The 20,000-nt window shown below is 53.9% G+C and overlaps 1 protein-coding gene across 2 annotated transcripts in view; it reads left to right on the top strand.

Moving 5' to 3' along the window:
- EIF4E2 (eukaryotic translation initiation factor 4E family member 2) overlaps positions 1-10,700 on the top strand; it is a 30,050-nt gene extending 19,350 nt beyond the window's left edge. Inside the window, exons 7-8 of one of the 2 annotated variants that reach the window (XM_029061868.1) lie at positions 4,771-4,851; positions 10,655-10,700. In XM_029061868.1, the coding sequence (XP_028917701.1) occupies positions 4,771-4,816 (46 nt within the window). In that variant the 3' untranslated portion in view covers positions 4,817-4,851; positions 10,655-10,700. The remainder of the gene's footprint in view (positions 1-4,770; positions 4,852-10,654) is intronic. The other variant, XM_029061869.1, reaches the window with a different exon arrangement.
- The last annotated feature ends 9,300 nt before the right edge of the window (positions 10,701-20,000 follow it).

The raw sequence follows: 20,000 nt of genomic DNA, 5'->3' as shown, positions 1-20,000 counted from the left end.
GGATGGGTGACCGCTGGAGGTTCTTGAGGAGTGAGGAAATACGGACTGAATGTTTCTGTAGAAAAACGATCCGGGCAGCGGAGTGAAGTAGGGACTGGAGTGGGGAGAGGCAGGAGGCAGGGAGGTCAGCGAGGAGGCTGATAGAGTACTCAAGGCAGGATAGGATAAGAGCTTGGATTAACGTCGCAGTTTGGATGGAGAGGGAAGGACAGTTTTTAGCGACGTTGTGAATGTTGAACCGACAGGATTTAGTGACAGATTGAATATGTGGGATGAATTGAAGGGATGAGTTAAGGATAACGCCGTCAGCGAGAATCACGCGCTCCTTATGACCCCGTGGCAGAGGCCGGGGCCAGGATAAAGTCCTCTGGGTAGGCAATTTTCTTGTTTCTGCCTTGCCCAAGTTCCTGTGGCCATCTTGAGGTAGAAACAGTTAGGGAAGAGGTAGTGCCTGCGCAACCTCCACGTGGGAAGTCATCTGGGGTTCTGGATTCGTAGCGGAAAGGGCTCTTTGTGGGGGACGGCTGAGAGATTTTTCAGGTATTGCCCTTCTCTTCATCTTTCTCTGATTATTGCCATTCTCCCTCTCTTCAGCTGCTGTGACTTCCCCACCTCTTGCCTGCCCTCCCCTCTGTCCTGTAGCCCCGTATTCAGCTGTGTTGGGGTCAGCCGGTGGGAATCCACTGACGGTTGTCACGAGGCACCCTCCTCCTTCCCCTCACTCCCGAGGGAGAGGGGACCATTTCCAGCCTCAGGAGCGAATGCTCAGTCAGCGGCCAACCTTCCACGATGGGGCATCTCAAGTTAAGCACAGAGAGGGTTTGAATGCCGAACTGCCTTCCCCAAACGACTGCTTTGGCCTTTCTCCAGCGACCTCTCCGGTGCAGGCAGAGCAGGTTTGTGAAGTCGCTCCCGGGGAAGCTTATTAAACTGAGGATGAGCCCTTTTCATCACCCAGTTGGGGTGGGCTCCTCAAGAAAATGGTGCTCCCCTTAATGAAAGGGTAGGCCTCGGTTGGGTTTTCACAGGTGATGGGCCCTTGGGATCACAGGGGAAAATCACACCTCATGTTAAATAGCAACACGATTTCCTTCCAAAGGGTGAGGGCTAAAGGCAGGCAAGTTTAGCCCGGGAGCCGTTTGCAGCCCGTGGAACAAAGTCTTCTGAAAGGGAGACCTGTCTCGATTCAGACAGCCACAACTTCCATACGAGATAGCCCACTGGTTTTGTTCAGCTTCTCTGGCCTAGAAAAAGAGAAGCCAGAGGACCACTGTGGCAAACAGATGCCACTTTGACCAGAGCTGCCAGGAATGGGCGGGTGGGAGTGAACAAATTTCATTAGCCTAGCTGTCGTCTCTGCCCATAGCTTTTTTTTTCTTTCTAATTGGGGAAGAAATTTGACTGGTTGTGGTTTCCTTTTCATTGCATGGTATCAAACTCAACTCCATTTTAACCAGCCTCTGCTACAGACCTAATAGCAGTGGTCCAAGCTGGCCAGAACGAGGGCTTTAAAGGCCCTCCTCCTCCAGAGACCACCCCACGATAAAGCCCCGACAAACCCTACCACAGCCCATACCTTCCTGGGAGAGATTGTTTTTGTTAATGGTATTTGTTAAGCGTTTACTCTGTGCATGCAGGCGCTGTACTAAACAGTGGGGTAAATGCAAGCTAATCAGGGTGTCCCACCTGGGGCTCAGCACCCATTTACAGATGAGATAACTGAGACGCAGAGAAGTCGAGTGACTTGGTCAAGGTCGCACAGCAGACAGGTGGCCGAGCCGGGATTAGAACCCAGGTCCTCCCGACTCCCAGGTCTGTGCTCTATCCACTAGGCCACGCTGCTTCTTGTAAAGACCGAGAGCTGGCACCCCGGGAGATTAGAGCTATTTAAGTCTCTGATTCAATATACCAAACACCCCGGCTGAGCACAGGTGAACCGTGTGCCTCTAGAACCGGACTTTAAGGAAATCTCTCACGTCAAAGGAACGAGGGGCTGCTGCGGGTGAAATCACCTGGGACGTTTCCGTTCTTCGGCAGCGGTCTCGGCGGGGTCTAAAGATTTTGCATCTGGTTAGGGTCCTCTACGGTCGATGCTAGCTTCAGAGTGGCGTTTTCAGTAAGTAACCCTTTTAGGATGGGAATTGTACTGTGTCTGCACTTGGGGGAAAAGTGTCTGCAATAACCCCCAGGTCAGGAGTAAAAAGATGCCAGCTAGAATGCAGCTGGATTAGTCACACCTGGCTGAAATTTGACTTTCCGACGAACGAGTGTATCTGAAAATCATTTTTCTCGGTGCCTTTAATTCTGCGGATTACAAGGAAGGGTTTGCAGAGTTAGAAAAGCGTTTCTGAAGTGCCTTAGTTTTTAAGGAGAGACGGAGCTAAAGTAGGTAAGCCTTTCTTAGCTCAGGCGGCCCCTCAGTCGCCACCCAAAGATGACTTCCTGATGTGTTATTGCTCCTGAATATTCTAGCATCGACTGGCTAAGGGATGTATAAAAACGGACAGATAATTAGCTAAAAGTACAGGATAAGGGATCCGACGAGATGTAAAGGAAGTAATGTCAGACAGTGAGGTAGACGTCTCTATGGGCCGAAATCTGGAGCCGGGTTCCGAGTGGCAGCGAGGACCAAGATCCCCTCCTCTCCGGATGGCGTGCCCAGGGACTGCCGATTTCCACCCGCCTAAGATTCTTTCAGACGTACCCAGTGCCACTGCTGTGCCGCCCTCGCCGGGACCCGTCCCCACTTTGGCCGGAGGAGGGTCGAAAACGGGGATCGCCTCGCCAGCCCCAGCCTGGCCCCGTTATTTCCTGGCCTGGCCCAAGCCTGGATAGGACTCTAAAGCGAGGAGCTATAAAACCCTAGAATGGGTCTTCTGAGTGCCTTTAAAAAACAAGCTAGACTCCCTTCTTTAATCTCGCACGAAAGCCGAGAGGTGGAAGACATCACTGGGCTTCTCCCTCTCAAGGTTCCCTGCGGCTTTGAGATTTTAGAGTTGGGTTTTCTTGATTTTAGAGTTCATTTTCTAAATTAAGTCGAGAACCCCAGTCTCGAGAGAGCCAAGAGGGGGACTTGAACTCAGCTGCTCTGAAGCAATAGGTCTAACGACTCGAGCTTTGGGTACGGTGCTCTGCGCCCGGGAGCTCAATAAATACTATCGATTGATGGATTGCGAGGGTCTCTCGTTCCCCCCCCCCACACGCACACCTGCAACCCTTCCACCTTTGGAGTCTGGGGGCCGATTCAACCGAAGAGCAGATTTGGCTTTACAGATTTTCACTGGGGGGCAGCTGGTTGAATTGCATTATCCCTGAAGTAGTCCCCGTGAGATATCCATCTTGGCCAGGCCTGGGGACTTCTCCCCGAAGGAGAAGAAACTGTCTACTCTCAGCAGACTGTCTCCCTTATCGGCGTCCGCTATTGAGCGTTGGCAAGATCACCAACGGGAGAACGTCGACCGAGCCTTCCGAGAACTGGTTCCCTTCATATTCTAGATGAGGCTAGTTAGGAGGGAGTGTGGGGGAAACTGGCACCGCTGCCTTTTCCCGAGGGCACGGAAACCTGGTCGGTTGTCTCCTGTCAGCATCAAACCCCTTCCGGGACGGACGAGCAGAGCGTCGGGCTCTGCGGCCACACCGCTGTGAAGTTTGCTGTCACCCGCGATGTTCGGCCAACCCCGGCGAGGCGTCTGACCTAGTTCTCCGTGGAGTCTAGGGTACGACAGAGTGTATCCTACGTGGGCACATTTCCTGAGGATTTCAGTTAGACGTGAACTGAGCTCTTCCCAGGGAGCGCTGTCTAAAGCCCGGACCCGAGTTTTCAGGATATTTTTGTCCGTTGCGGCCCGTGATGGGCTGGGAAGAGTCTGTGGCGAAGAGTCAGAAAATCAGCACTGGAGACAAAGGTGCCGAAGGAGGCTGGAGCCGAGCCAGGCGGGGGACTTGTGGGGGACTCCGTCTGCCTCCTGACTTCACCCCCCTGACCCTGGCTTGTTTGGCTTGATGTAAAAGTATCGGGAGCCACATGGTATCTCAGAACACCGTGCTTCGGAGCCCTCCTCGGAGCTGAAATCGCAGGACGTTGGTTACGCCGGGCTTTCAGTAGTAACTACTAAAGCACAGCAGAGTCCTCTAGGGATGGAGAGTAAGTTAACTCCTCTCTGGATCCGTCTGATCTCTCAGAAGTCTTTTAGTCCAGCTGTGGCCCCAAAATCTCACTTGTTCGGCTCGCTCACTGTGAGCCCTGCTGCCGGAGAGCGGGGTAAACGCTCTGCCTGCCGCTTGTCTGGTCTTTTTTTCTGGTACGAGGTGACTTCTCGTGGTTGTCGTACCTTCCATCAGAAGGTTGGCGGGGAGGTTTCCACCGAGAAATGCTTTTGACGAAGTAGCCGTGGCCCGAGGAGCATCAGGTGGGGTAGCTCCCAGGGGCCTACAGAAGGGGCAGGCTAGAAGCTGGTTAAGTGGAACCAGCAAAGCGACGTTCTCGTTCCCCCCACCCTGAAAGGCCCTGCCAGATTTATGTCTTACCGCTGAGAGAAGGGAGGGCATTGGTATCGAGAATTAGGAAATTTTGGCCCATCGGGCGTTCTGCTAGCCCATGAAGACTCTTCGTCTTCTGTCGGGTGTCTGGAGAGAGGAACTGGGGGCTGTAGGACACTTTGTAGCATTGGCTCAATGTGTGTGTGTGTGTGTGTGGTTTTTGTTTTTTTAAGCCAAAAAAAAGCTTTTGATCTGAAAGTGCTGTTGTGTTTTTTGTCTCTGGCTTGCCAGGGCCTGGGAGGAGTTTCATGGCCTGGTGAACAGCAGCGGCCGCTGATCGGACGCTCTCCCTCTCTGTCTCTCACACACAGGGTAGGGCCTCATCTATCTTTTACGTACCTTTGTGACATACCTCTCAGCCGCCGGGCCCGTCTCCCGGGGGTGCCCCTCTCCTTCCTCTGTCGTCCGTGTCTCTTGCCCGCCCGTCCCTTTTACCGCCTACGTGCTCGGTTGATTGTCGTTTGCTCATTAAAGTCGAGTTTCGAGACAAAAGGCCCCAAGAAACGCTCCAGAGGAATAATTGCTCCCCTGGCGCTGAAGCGGCCCTACGTCGGCCACTTTGACAGCGATCTGTTTCTAAAGGGGCACCCCCCTCCCCCCATCCCCCCCGGCCCTACCGTAGAGCGGGTGAGAGGTACGTCTCCCGTTTGCTTGTGTTGCATGGATACTGTGTGTCGGCCGAAACAGGATCGTATCAGGAAGCAATAATCGCGTGCAGCGAGTCTTCGTGGAAAAAGAAATGGGTTGCCGGGCCCGGCCTGGAAAGAGAGCTCTGGGTTGGGACGTCATTGGGAAAACTGCTCTCTTCTTGGGGGAAGATGTAAAATATACCCTGGGAAATTGAGGGCCGGCACTTGGCCTCCTCGAAAGTATTCATTTATGAAGTGTGCAGGCCTTAAGAACTGTGGTGCCATCCTAAAAGATCTCTTCTCGTAGCAATGGAACCTTCAGTTATTTTTTAACTTGGTTAAAGTCCACCTCTTCGGACTCTAGTGGTATAGATCCCTTAGTGCCCAAAGCCCCGTTATATACCCCGTCGGGTAGGGATCGTCTCTATTTGTTGCCAAATTGTACTCTCCAAGCGCTTAGTGCAGTGCTCTAATGAATGAATGAATTAATGAATATCCAGTATTTTAGCCGTGTTCACTTTTTAGCCCCAATCACCTGTGGTGTGGCTTCTTTAATCCTGCTTTCAACAAGAAACCACGTAGATGAGGGCACAGTTACTCATGCGATCGACTTTGGGCTCGTGACTGTGTATCACTTAGGAACGGAATCGGGAAACAGGAGTTAAAGAGGGAAATTGCCGAGCAGGTCGATATAGCAACTCGAAATGGGCTTACCGCTCCCCGAGTGAGCTACGGCATCAGCACCCGGGAAGAAAACGAAACGTGGCCCGTCGGAACGCATCCCCCCTGCTCACCTTGGGTCGCGTGACTCTTCCCATTAGAAAGTACGGGCCACCCACGTTGGACAGGAAGGGCATCGGGGGAAGAAACTCCCGGGCGTGGTTCGATGTCCCTTTGTTCCACATCCCAGCGAGGGCGGTTCTAGCGTTCCGTCGGCATCTGAGGAACTACCCACCGAAGCCCAGACCAACAAGGCATAGGGAAGCTCAGGAGAGTCACTTTTTAGGGTGACTTCTTTGGCTGGGACAGATCTTCGGTTATACAGTCAAGAGCCCGTTGGGTGTCCATCGTGGCCTCGTCGGGGTCTCGCTGGCTAGTAGCTCGGAACCGAAGGGTGCCCTTCTGCAAGCTGTCCTAAGGTACCGGGACCCCCCCCTTTAGAGGCCAGCCCGGGCTGGGCCCGGCCTGTAGATCCCGAGGCAGTGGCTAGTATAAATCTAATTTAACTGTGTTTGGACCGCCCCCTCTTTTGGGCCGAACTCTCAGTCACACGCAGTTCGGCCCGGGCTCACTCCCCGGCTGGTTTGGCTCGCAACTGGTTGGCGCGGGCCCGGACCGGGGCAGGGCTCCTGCGGGCCTCTAAGCCCTTTGTTTTCCCTGGCAGAGTAGTGATACTAAAAGGAGCCAACCAGGTGGTTGTTTCTCTGGGAATGCTGGGCCTCGGCCAACTTGGCATCAGGGGCATCCAAAGCAGATGGGATTCAGCTTAACTGCCCGGGCTCGTCCTGTAGGTTGTCTGTGGTGGTCCCGGGACCGCCACCTCATGGGCCTTGCCAGGATGCCGTGTCAGTGACAGGGCAGGGTTATTTTCGGGATACACGGTTCCGTTTTGAAACCTGTATTTCCTCTTCTCCCTTAGCGGGGTGTTGTTTTTGAATAATTATGACATTTATTAAGCACCTACTGTGTGTCAAGCAGTGGGGTAGATACAAGGTGATCAGGTTGCATACCCCAGTAGGAGCCCACGGTCCAAGCGGTAAGGAGAGCAGGTATCTTATCCCCATTTTGCGAGTGAGGAAACTGAGCCCCCGTGAGGTTAAGGAGAAGCAGCGTGGCTCAGTGGAAAGAGCACGGGCTTTGGAGTCCGAGGTCATGGGTTCGAATCCCGACTCTGCCACTTGTCAGCTGTGTGACTGTGGGCAACTTCTCTGTGCCTCAGTTACCTCAGCTGTAAAATGGGGATTAAGACTGCGAGCCCCACGCGGGACAACCTGATTCCCCTGTGTCTACCCCAGCACTTAGAACAGTGCTCTGCACAGAGTAAGCGCTTAACAAATACCAACATCATTATTATTATTATCATTGAGGATCCCACGGCAGGCCCGGTGACAGAGCCGAGATTAGAACCCAAGCCTCCTGGCTCCCAGTCCCGTGCTCTTTCCACGAGGCCATTGTTTCTTTGAAAAGACACAAGTCCCTTAAAACCGCTCTGCCAGCCCTCTCCCTCTGGGCCCCCATTAGCCCACAGGCCAGCTTTTCAGGCTGAGGGGGATAAAGTCTGTGCCGCTCAGGTGATGGGAGGCTCGAGAGCAGCTCCCAGAGGGGCAGAGCCCATCCCAGTGGGCCCGCTCGCCAGGGGCACCGACCCGGGCGTAATCCAATAGTCGAACAGAGTCGCAGCGAAGGCTTGGCCTTCTCGAGCCCAAAACTCCCTTCAACTAAGTCCCATGTCATGACTTGCTCCCTTCCAAGCATCATCAATCCTTCCCCGGATTGAAATTTCCCTTACCAGCCTTAGGGGTCCGCCGAGCACCCTGCCTTTTGCCGTAACCTCCCCTGGGGACTGTAGAAACACTTTTAATCCTTTGAAGTTCGTCAAAGAACGTTGCTTGCGATAAGGAAGCCTCTCATTTTGGTGAAGTCACCCGCTGTCCCGCCAACCCTGCCGGTTACGCGCAAGGGTCCCCCTTCTTTAATGGCAGCCGTCGAACCCGAGTTCATGTAGTAACGAGGACGAGTGAGCCGTCCTTGGCCTCCTGACTGAGGGGCTCGGAGCGGCCCTTGCGACTGTTACATAATAATAATTGTGGTTTTTGTTAAGCGCTTACTGTGTGCCAGGTACTGTACTAAGTCCTGGGGTGCTTACAAGCAGATCGGGTTGGACACAGTCCCTGCCTCACGTAGGGCTCACAGTCTCGATCGCCAGACGAGGTGGCTGAGACCCAGAGAAGTGAAGTGACTTGCTCCAGGTCACACAGCAGACAAGTGATAGAGCCGGGATTCAAACCCGTGACCTTCGGACCCCCGAGCCAGCGCTCTGTCTACCACGACATACTGCTCTCCGGCACCCCGCTACGCCATGCTACGTCGGCGTAATGGGAAAGGGCCCGATCTAAGCAGGCCGTCCGTTGGTTCAGAGTCACCTTCCGCCCGCTGTCGTCTAAGGACGGCAGCCCAGAAGCATCTTGGGTCCACCCTGCCCCGCTCCTTCGTGATCAGGCACGTTCTCTGTTTCCCTCTTCTCGAAAGTCTCGCAAAAGCCCCAGTGGCCCCGTCTTCCCCCGTCCCTTCTCCCCCCCTTTAATTCCTTCCTTTTCCGATTTGTAAACGGGGCTTAACGTGACCGTGGTCTTTGCCGCCTCCTTTCTTGTTTGTGCCCCGGGATTTTCTGCCGAGGTGCCATCCTGGGCACGGCTTGCTGGGTTGCTGCTCGATAAGCCAATGTGCTAGGGGCTATTGAGTTGCTCTTCGAAATTTCCCACGGCAAAGCAATAGGGAGGCTTTTTCAATTTGCAGGTCACAGAGGGAGGGCTTCGAATTAGTCCATCCCCGGGACGTTTACCGAATTCCCCCCAGTGAGAAGATCATCTGCTTGTTATGAATTTTATGGATCATGAAATTCATATTCCTGCCTCTAAATTGAGTTGGTCTCATGAACTGAGAGGACCAGAATCGACATTAAATCCTCCTCCCTCCCCCTCACCCGCCGCCTGTCATACAGGTGAGGCAGAGGTCTCTCTTTTCTCTCTCCTCCCCCCTTGTATTGGCTTTCCGGTTAGGCGCTAATCTCCGCTGGCCGGTCGGACAGCGGAGTGAGTCAAGGTGACGAGGAGAGAGGGAGGATGGAGCAGATTTAAGTTACCTCCTCCCACTTCCCTCACCCCTAGTCTTCCCAGTCGTTTGTTGGGGAACACGACACAGAATACCCCCCTTTAATCCCTCAACGCTCCCCCGACCCCTTCAACCGCACAAACTACCCGACTCCGTAACGGTAGAGACTCCCAAAACAAGACGTGCATAGTCGTCCCCTCTGTCCCCAAGTTTCGGCGTAACTGCTCCTCGGCTCAGGCTTGTCCATCTCTTCCCGGCCGCTCCTGGCACTCTCGGACATCGCGGCGTCCAGCCGGAGCGTCGCCCCGAGCAAACCGAAGGGCCGTCTCTGCGTCGAGCCGACGGGCGAGCTTTCAGTTGGCCGGTTTGGCAGGGAACCTCCTCAGTGGTATTTATTAATCGCTTCGTGGGTGCAGAGCACTGTATTAGGTGCTTGGGAGAGTACAGTGCAACAATAAAAAGACACATTCACAGCCCTCAACGGAGCTTACGGTCTAGAGGGGGAGACGGACGTTGATATAAATAGAGAAATTACGATATGGACGTAAGTGCTGTGGGGCTGGGACGGGGGGAATGTTTAAAGAGAGCAAGTCAGGGCGACGCAGAAGGGAGTGGGAGAAGAGGAAAGGAGGGCTTAGTCAGGGAAGGCCTCTTGGAGGAGATAGGCCTTCAATAAGGCTTTGAAGTGGGGGAAGTCATTGTCTGTGTCCCCTCTTTGTATACCTTGTGGTCGTCATGTATATCGGGGGTGGCGGGGTGGGGGGAGTGATTTTTAGCCTCTACTTGGGGAGGAAGACCCCATCTCAATCCGTCCCCAACCTCTACCTACCCTCGACCCACCCCCAAGTCGTCGTCACCCTCCCCACTAGCAGTTCATAACAATGTTAAACGAAGTTGATTTAAACCCGAGCCTTTCAACGTTTCCCTTTAAAAAAAAAAGAAAATGGAAAAATTATGGGCGGGGGACATGTCCGCTAATTCTGTTGCATCACACTCTTCCAAGCGCTCAGTAGAATGCTCTGCACAGAGTAAGCACTGCTGCCGAATTGTACGTTCCAAGCGCTTAGTACAGTGCCGTGCACATAGTAAGTGCTCAAGTAAATACCATTGAATGAGTGAATGAATACCATTCATTGATCGATTGGTGGCTAAAAAAGAAGCGGTCAAGTCCGGAATCCAGGCTTACAGCACCAATCTCAATTGGTTTGAAATTAGGAGGAAAGAAGAGTTACCTACTCAGGGAAAAAAAGACTCGGAAGAAACAAAGTATGAAATGGTTCACTGGGCGGGGAGGGCTTTGAAGAGCGAGAGGTTCTCGATTACATTAGCCCAGGTCCGCCACGGCTGAATACGATTGTCCTACGTTGAATGTTCTAATGACAGAGACGACCGTATTTGCGGGGGACCCGGCTGCCCTTTCTGGGGTCCCGAGTAGCAGGAAGTTTGTTGAGCGGACTTCACTTGGGGTGGAGGAGGAGGTGCTGACTTAATGTGTTTTTGTAAGTGGGATTTAGCGCTCCCAGCCCCGGGGTCCCAGGGCGGGGGGTGGCGGGTCTTTGAGGGCCCCGACTCCGGAACCCAACTGGGCGGCGAACGTACCTCGGAGATGACCCCGTGTGATTAAACCATCCGTTCTCTCCTGCTTTTTCTTTCAGGGACAATTCAAGCTTTCGAAATACAAAAATCACATTGTGAAAGTAACCAGGCTGGCAATAATCCTTTTCTGTGTGTGTGTGTCTGTCTGTCTGAAACGGATGGGAGGTCTCCGGCCGGGAGACGCCCCCGCCCCCCGCTCCACGGGCTCCCCTTTTGCACTCGTCCCCGGAGGAAGGATTCCACTAGACGCCCTGCGGCAGCAGAAAGACAGAAAAGATGACTTTGTAATAGACACCACTTTTTTTTAAAGGGATCGTGTGTGGGGGTGGGTGGGTGGGGTCAACTTTCTGTTTGTCTTTGGGCCCTCCGGGCTGCCTCCTCAGCATTCTGTTGCCCTCTCTGTTATTCTGCACAAAGGGTCGATCGCGAACACGTGTACACGCCAGAGCTGAACCGAGGGGGAGCGGTATTATGAATGTCGGCACCTGGGAAAAGCTTTTCTGTCGGCGAGCCGCTTCGCCTGTTTGGAAGTGCTCCCGTATAGCTTTGCCGTTAAATTATTGGTTCTTTTTGTCTATTTCTTTGCCCCACCCCTCCCCTCGCCCCCGTTCTTTAAAAAAAAAAAAAGCGTCGATGGCGTGACGGTCAATGGCCAGGACTTAATCGCGCCGACTGCCAGCCTTCTACCCTGCAGTTCGCTCCCAAGGACTCAAGTTCTGCGGCTCCGGAGCCCCGGTCGGGCGGTCCGCTCTCGCCTTGCTTAGGTCGCTGGCGACGGCGGGCCCTGACGAATTCAGAGCGGCAGGGCGGCCCGTGGGCTCTCTCCGGTGAGGATCGAGATTCCACTCCATCGCTTCCCAGCTCCACACAGCGCCCCGGGTGAGCAGCGGGCCGTTGAAACCAGCGACCGGCCGGAGGGCGGGCCGGCCGAGACCCGTCCGGGAAGACCGCCCCCCCCCCAAAGTCCCCGGAGGGAAGGGGTGGAAAAAGACGGCCGAAAGTCGCGTCGGGGCCAGGTGGTCGGCCGGGGCCTCGGTGGGCCCCTCCGCTTTGGGAAGACCAAGTCACCTTTGAGGAAGACCCTCCCCGATGGTAGTTCGGGCGCCCGTTGGCGTTTCGCAGACCAGCGAGCGCCCGCCCTCTCATCCTCGGTGCCCGGGACCGTCGGACGCCCAGGCGTCACCCGAGACGCAACCGGCGTCTTCTCGAGAGCACGGGCTCCGGGCCGCCGCTCGCCGGTTTGCGTGATTTGGACTCTCTGGTCCGAGGAGCGTGAAAGGCCCCCACCGGATCCAGAAGGACTGAATCGGGTGAGACGGGGTCACGAACGAGAAAGGATGTAACCGAGCCTGTAACAGCCTCTGGTCGGCACTGATCCCTTAGCACTCGGGAGCAAAGATAGCAGTCCCTTGACCCTCTTGGCCCTCTTCAACCGTTCTCAGAGGCTTCTCGGCGAGACAGCCCCCCACCCCCATCAGAGAGAGCATTTGAAAGTCACAGGAACTTCTCCTTTGGGCCGGGTTGCTCTCCCTCCACCGTCTCTTCAGTCCCACTCAAGTTCTGAAACGTTTTCATAATATCATCCTAAAATGTTTTCGTCGGAGAGATGCATCCCCATTGCTGCCAAAGGTAGGAATGCCCAAGCAGATCTACAAGTGACCGCAGCTTTAGGAACACGGAAGGATGCGTCCTGGTGAAAGGCCAAATCAACGATCCCGAAACGCGGGCTGCCAAGTGGGAATCCGGGCCTTTTCTCAGCCCAGTTCGTCCTGAAGAGCAGTGCGAGCGCAAGATCAGCGGTCTTCAGTTTGGACGTGTCCAGATCTGAGAGCTGCCCTAAAGAATGGCCATTTGGGCATTTGCCTGAAAATGTGTATGTGCACATGTGGCACGTGTATGCATGTGCAAGCGTAGGCACGTGTGCTCTGTGTGCACGGGTATGCATATGCGGGCCTGTATGTGTTCCGGCATGTAAGTTTCTCCACCGGGCAACCTGGTTGTGTTTCTCTTGTCTACATTTCTCCGTTTCACACCCACCCGCTGTTCAGACTAGAACCGCCCACCCTTTTAGAGCGGCTCGTGTCTTTCCTTTTGTTGCACGCCGCCCTCCCCGCCGCCCCCCGCCGCACCCCCTCCCCCCAACGCGCCACAGTATTTGAGATTTCTCCCCTTCCCCCAGCAAAAGCAGACGGTGGTACCGTGAGCGTCAGTCCCGGTTCTCGGTTCAGATATTTGGCTGTCCCTTTTGGACCTCCTCGGACCCTCCTGCTCCGCTGCTTGCCCGCCGGCCGATATTGAGAAAATGGCCCTCCGAGCTCCGACCTCCCTCAAGCCACCTCTTAGAAAGCTCGATGGCGACGGGGGGACTCCGAGGTATCCCGTTGACTCGTTCGGGCTGAATCCACCGCAAGCGTCCGGAGACCTGACGCGACCGGGGCTGGCGGGCTGTCGTCCGCAGAGAAGAGGAAGACCGCTTCCGTGGAGGAGCCCGGCCAGATAAGTCGGCAGGCGGAAAGCTCAGCCTTCTCCCTTCCTCTTGTCCTGCCGGGAATGGACAGCCTTTTGCCTCTCCTTTCACCTGCTGTCACTCTTTCCCCCCCGGGGCTGCGGTTTCCGTTTGAAGAGGCCCCCCTACTCGTGTCACTCCTCTTGTTTTATCCTTTTTACCCTTCTGTTTGTTCGGGTTGATTTTTTTTTTTTTTTTTTTAATTTTCCCACGACACCGGAAGCGGCACTGTTTTCTCGCACATATTAAAGCACATGGTCGCTGGGATTCCAAAGCGGGGCCTAATCTGGCTTGGGCTAGTGAGGAAAGTAAGAGACCATGGTAAGAATTTGTCAGAGTGTTGCACCTTCGGAGCATTGGTCTGCTGCAATAATAAATGGAAAAAAATGGGCAAGAACCAAGTTGTGGACTTTTAATGTGGGGAAAGAAGGCGGGGGGGCGGGTAGAGAATTTACCCCCCTCACGTCTGGGTTGCTTTAGCCGAAGTCTCTCTTCTGACCCGTTCCAGCGTTTCTTCTCTCCAGCAGCATTCACGGCGGGGCCTAATGACGACTGATGATGATGGTATTTGTTAAGCGCTCACTATGTGCCAAGCACCGTTCTCAGCGCCGGAAAGAGCACGGGCGTGGGAGTCGGGGGACGTGGGTTCTAATCCCGCCTCCGCCACTTGTCTTCTGTGCGACCCTGGGCAAGTCACTTAACTTCTCTGGACCTCAGTGGTCTCATCTGCAAAATGGAGATAAAGACCGTGAGCCCCCTGTGGAACAGGGTCTGTGCCCGACCTGATTAGCTCGTATCTACCCCAGTGCTTGGATCGGTGTCTGGCGCATAGTAAGCGCTTAACGAGTACCGTAATTATTATTATTACAGTGCCGGGAACATAGTAAGCATTTAAATGCCATAAAAATAAAGAATCCCATCCCCACCTAATGAAGCCCAACTGGTTTAACCCCAAGAAGATAATGGCTGACGGCTGTTGACGAGGCCACGAGGGCAATAATAATAACTGTGGCATTTGTTGAGGGCTTACTATGGGCCAGGCACTGCACTAAGTGCTGGGGTTTGAACAAGCAAAGTGGTGGGACGCCGAGCCCGTCCCACATGGAGCTCACAATCTCAATCCCCATTTTACAGATGACAGAACTGAGGCCCGGGGAAGTGAAGTGACTTTGGCCAAGGTCACGCAGCAGAGAAGTGGCAGAAGCGGGATTAGAACCCATGACCACCTTCTGACTCCCAGGCCCGGGCTCCGTCCACCACGCCGAGCCGAAAAGGCCTCACTTGATGTTGGCTTGGCGATGGGGATTTTTATAGGAAGGGGAGCTGCACTGTATGGCCTTACGTCAGAGGAGCGGGGTTCACGGTAGCTGCGGTGGGTCTGGGCTGGGAGGGGAAGCGCCCCGCCGTGCCCCGCTGAGGCCACAGCCGACCTGCTCTCCCAAAGGAGCGGGGAAGACCAACCGTGGTTGAAAAGCAGCATGGCGTAGCGGTTAGAGCCCCGGTCTGGGAGTCAGAAGGTCATGGGTTATTTATAATAACAATAATAATAATAATGACGGTATTTGTTAAGCTCTTACTATGTGTCGTGCACTGTTCGCTGGGGTTGACGCAACGTCATGAGGTTGTCCCACGTGGGGCTCCCAGTCTTCATCCCCATTTTGCAGATGAGGGAACTGAGGCCCGGAGAAGTAAAGTGACTTGCCCTAAGTCACACAGCCGATAAGTGGCGGAGCCGGGATTAGAACCCATGACCTCCGACTCCCAAGCCCATGCTGTTTCCACTGAGCCACGCTGCTTCTCTGACTAATTCCAGCTCCGCCGCTTGTCTGCTGTGTGACCTTGGGCGAGTCCCTTCACTCCTCTGTGCCTCAGTTCCCTCATCTGCGAAATGGGGATTAAGACGGGGAGCCCTACCTGGGGCAGGGACTGTGTCCAACCCGATTAGCTCGTATCTACCCCAGTGCTTAGAACAGTGCCTGGTGCATAGTAAATGCTTAAGAAATACCATAATTATTATTAACAATCACTTATTTTAGAACTTACTGGGTGTCGAGCACTGGTCTAAACACTGGGGAAGATGCAGGATAATCAGGTCAGACGCAGTGCTTGCCCCGCACAGGGCTCACAGTCTCAGTAGGAAGGAGAATAGGTCTTACATCCCCATTTTACAGTTGAGGAAACAGAGGCACAGAGAAGTGGAGTGACTTATCCAAAGACACGCGCAGCAGGCAAGTGAGATTAGAACTCAGGTCCTCTGACTCCCGGGCTTGTGCTCTTTCCCGTCATTCATTCAATTGTATTTATCGAGGCGCTTAGTGTGTGCAAAGCACCGCACTAAGCCACGCCGCTCCTCTTTCCTCATGGTTGGAAAGCTAATTTCTTAAAACAATCGAGAATGCGACTTTCAGCTGGACGCTTAGAGCTCTCAGGTCCTTGCGGAGTGATTTCTGAGAGTCGGTTTCTTAAGAAATCGAATGATCTTACTCTGAGTGCGAGCCGCCCGAAGGGCACGGGAAGGAGAGGGGCGATTTACGGTGTGTATTTTTTTTTAGCCGCGGTTTTCCTAGGTGCGGTTCACGGGGACTCTCGCGTTCACCGGTGTGGAACTCTTCCTGCTCCTGAAGTGCTCTATCAATGCCCCGGGGTGGGGAGAGGAAAACTGCCCGATGACATGAGAAGCAGCGTGGCTCAGTGGCGAGAGCCCGGGCTTGGGAGTCAGAGGTCGTGGGTTCTAATCCCGGCTCCGCCACTTGTCGGCTGGGTGACTGCGGGCAAGTCACTTCTCTGGGCTTCAGTGACCTCGTCTGTCAAATGGGGACGAAGACGGTGAGCCCCACGTGGGATAACCTGATTACCTTGTATCTCCCCGGCGCTTAGGACAGCGCTCGGCAAATAGTAAGCGCTTAACAGATACCTTCATTATCATTATTATTATTATTATGACTTGCTCCCCTTGACGGGAGACCCTGTCCGCGGGGTTAGCTGCCTCCCCGCCCGGCCAGACTCCAGCCCCGTGGGCAGCGCCCGCTGAGACCTGAAAGAGGCAAATTAGGCCCAGAGGATCCTGCCCCCCATCAATCTCTAGACCTGCTTAAGAGAAGTTTAAATCTCCGCTTAAGAGAAGCAGCGTGGCTCAGTGGAAAGAGCATGGGCTTTGGAGTCAGAGGTCATGAGTTCAACTCCCGGCTCTGCCACTTGTCAGCCGTGCGTGTGACTGTGGGCGAGTCACTTCACTTCTCTGGGCCTCAGTCACCTCATCTGTAAAAGGGGGATTAAGACTGTGAGCCCCACGTGGGACAACCGGATTCCCCTGTGTCTACCCCAGCGCTTAGAACGGTGCTCTGCACATAGTAAGCGCTTAACAAATACCAACATTATTATTATTATTATTAGACCCTGAACTCGTTCTGGGCAGGAATGAGTCTGTCTGTGGTTACATTGTACCCTCCCAAGCGCTTAATACAGAGTTTTGCACATCGTACGCACTCGGTTAATATGTTTGAATCAATTAATCCTACTTTTTGAGTGCTTACTGTGTGCCGGGCACGGTAACAAGCGCCTGGGAGTGAAGCGGCATGGCATAGTGGAAAGAGCCCGGGCTTGGGCGTCGGAGGTCGTGGGTTCTAATCCCGGCTAGTCCGCTGATCGGCCGTGTGACTTGGGGCGAGTCACTTGACTTCTCTGTGCCTCAGTGACCTCATCTGTAAAATGGGGATTATCTGTGAGCCTCACGTGGGGCAACCCGATGACCCTGTATCTCCCCCAGCGCTTAGAACAGTGCTTTGCACATAGTAAGCGCTTAACAAATACCAACAATATTATTATCATTATTCTCTGTGCCTCAATTACCTCGTCTGTAAAATGGGGGTTAAGACTTTGAACCCCACGTGGGACAACCTGATTACCTCGTATCACCCCCAGCGCTTAGAACAGTGCTCGGCACATAGTAAGCGCTTAACAAATACCGTCGTCATTACTATGGTTATTATTACAATATAATGAGGCTGAGGAGCAAATCAGGGTGACGCAGAAGGGAGCGGGAGAAGAGGAAAGGAGGGGTTAGTCAGGGAAGGCCTCTTGGAGGAGATGGGCCTTCGATAAGGCTCTCAAGCGGGGGAGAGTCATCGTCCGTCGGATATGAAGAGGAAGGGCGTTCCAGGCCAGAGGCGGGACGTGGGCGAGAGGTCGGCGGCGTGATAGACGAGATCAAGATACAGATGGATGAAATCGAGCCATCTATCTCCGTGGTGGACACCTGACCTAGGGTTATTACAGATAATAATAATATTAATACTAATAATGATGGTATTTGGACCGAAGGCTGGAGGGGAACAATGGGCATTGCCGGTGGGAGAGCAGAAGGTGAGTCGGTCCCCGTTCTTAACGCCTCCATCATCCCACCCCCCGCCGCCGCCGCCTCCCTCCCTCTCTTCCCTTCTCCCCCCCGCCGGAGCTCAACCAACCCTCTGCCGCTTCGTCCTGGGGCAATTGGAGCACGGAGGGCCGACCGAACGGCAGAAGGGAGCAGAGCAGAGAGGATGGAGGAAAATTCGGAGGAATGAAAATCGTTTCGGGAGAGGAAGTGAAAATAAGAAGTGGGATGGGGGGGGACGGAAAAGCGGAGAGGCGAGATAGACTTAGCTTCCTTGCAGGTGGCCTTAAGTACATTTCTTTAAATTATGTATCATAAATTGCATGTACGTCCTTCTCCCCCTCAGGACCGTAAGCTCATTATGGGGAGGGAGCGTCTGTTAATTCTGTTTTTGTGTGCTCTCCCAAGCGCTTAGTACAGTGCTCTGCCTCCTCTAGACTGAAAATTCATTGTGGGCAGGGAGTGTGTCTGTTTACTGTTGTATCATCCTCTCCTAAGTGCTTAGTACCACCCTCAGGGTAAGTGCTCAATAAATACAATTGCATGAATAAATAAATACCACTGATTGATAGATTGATTGCTGGCCGTTGGGCTCTCCAGGATGAGGCAAGATCCCCAGGGAGCTGGCCTGGCCCAGAGCAGTTTAAACTAGTTATAATAATAATGTTGCTATTCGTTAAGCACTTACTATGTGCCAAGCACTGTTCTAAATGGCGGGGTAGATACAAGGTGATCAGGTTGTCCCACGTGGGGCTCACCGTCTTCATCCTCATTTTACAGATGAGGTAACCGAGGCCTAGAGAAGTGAAGTGACCTGCCCAAGGTCACACAGCTGACAAGCGGCGGAGCCGGGATTAGAACCCACGACCTCTGACTCCCAAGCCCGGGCTCTTGCCACTGAGCCGCGCTGCTTCTCGGGACTAGTACCCGTATCAGGTTTGACCAGACCAGATCCGCTTCAGACATGCGAGCGGGGAACCTGTCGCAAGATTAAAAAATTGCACAGCTTGTGCCCAGGAGTGGAAATCAGACAGGAAAAGAAGGGGGGCACGCATGTCTCCTCTATTCTTTTTCAGTTTTGCTGATTCCACTTTCTGTTGAGCCTGGATTTGGGGAAATCCCACGGTGTTAAAAGATTACGAGCCGAGGGATATTTGGAACCTTTTCTGATGACTCAGATTTCGATAATTTTCCGTCTCTGTTCAGAATTCCGATAGAACTGTTCGGGCTAACCCTACCGTCGGCCCTCCGGGACCGTGGAGCTTTCGTTTAGAAGTGAAATTAGAGGTGAAGTTCGTAGCAGCGTGGCCTTCGAGAAGCACCGCGGCCTAGTGGAAGGAGCCTGGGCGTCAGAGGACCTGGGATCTAATCCCGGCTCTGCCGATTACTTACTGTGTGACCTTGGAGAAGTCACTTCACTTCTCGGGGCCTCAGTTCTCCTGTTCTCATCCTACTTTGACTGTGAGTCCCATGTGGGAAAGGGATCATCTCCCATCTAATTAATGTCTACCCCAGGGCTTAGAAACCTCTCGGGGTGGCCCCTGGAGAGTCTCCAGTCCTCTACCAGTCTCGGCTACGGGAGGGAGAGTCAGGCAGAGGCCCGTCCGTTCCGTTCCTACCTTGGGCAGTGGCTGGCGAGCGGGAGGCCGTCTGCTACGAGTCAAAACTCCCCCGTGCTGGGCAGCGGCGGCACGGGAGAGAGTCGAGGGCGGAGACTCGAGTTTACCGCGCGGAAGGAGGCGGTGGTCAACCGCTTCCGGATTTTGACCAGGAAAACTCTATGGATCCACTACTGGAGCGACTGCAGATGGAGGTGGGGCGTTCTGGGAGAGATGATGATGATGATGGTATTTGTTAAGCTCTTACTAAATGCCAAGCACCGTTCTAAGCGCTGAGAGATGTGTCCGTGGGGTGGCTATGGGTCGGACACGACAGCAGCTTCGAACAGTGTTCGACACATAGTGCTAAACAAATACCGTCTTTTTTTTTTAGAAAGTGAATTTCCCACCGTTCTAAAAGTCCAGATTCTCAATCGCCAATTCATTTGCCCAGTGACTTTCCCCGGTTCTCCATTCCCTCGGGATCAGGCCTGGTCTGGACCACAGGACTGTTAGATGACGACGCTCTCAAGTCCCTTCGGTGACTCTGGGTGAGCTGCAGTGGAGAAGGGGGAGGGGTTATTCCAGAACCAGCTTTTTTTTTTTTATTATGGCACTTGTTAAGCACTTACTATGTGCCAGGCACCGTACTAGGCGCTGGGGTTAGATACGAGCTAATCAGGTTGGACACGGTCTGTGTCCCACGTGGGACTCCCAGTCTTAATCCCCATTTTACAGATGAGGGAATTGAGGCACCGAGAAGTGAAATGACTTGCCCGAGGTCACACGGCGGACACGTGGCAGATTCAGTATTAGAACCCAAGTCTTCTGACTCCCAGGCCTGGGCTCTTTCAAGCAGATGGCGCCGCTCCCTTGCCAGGTGGCCTTGAGTACAGTGCTCTGCACAGACTAAGTGCTCAGTAAATACT

Source organism: Ornithorhynchus anatinus, chromosome 1, assembly GCF_004115215.2.
Source record: "Ornithorhynchus anatinus isolate Pmale09 chromosome 1, mOrnAna1.pri.v4, whole genome shotgun sequence".
Classification (NCBI taxonomy): domain Eukaryota; kingdom Metazoa; phylum Chordata; class Mammalia; order Monotremata; family Ornithorhynchidae; genus Ornithorhynchus; species Ornithorhynchus anatinus.
This window is presented reverse-complemented; position numbering and strand designations above follow the sequence as displayed.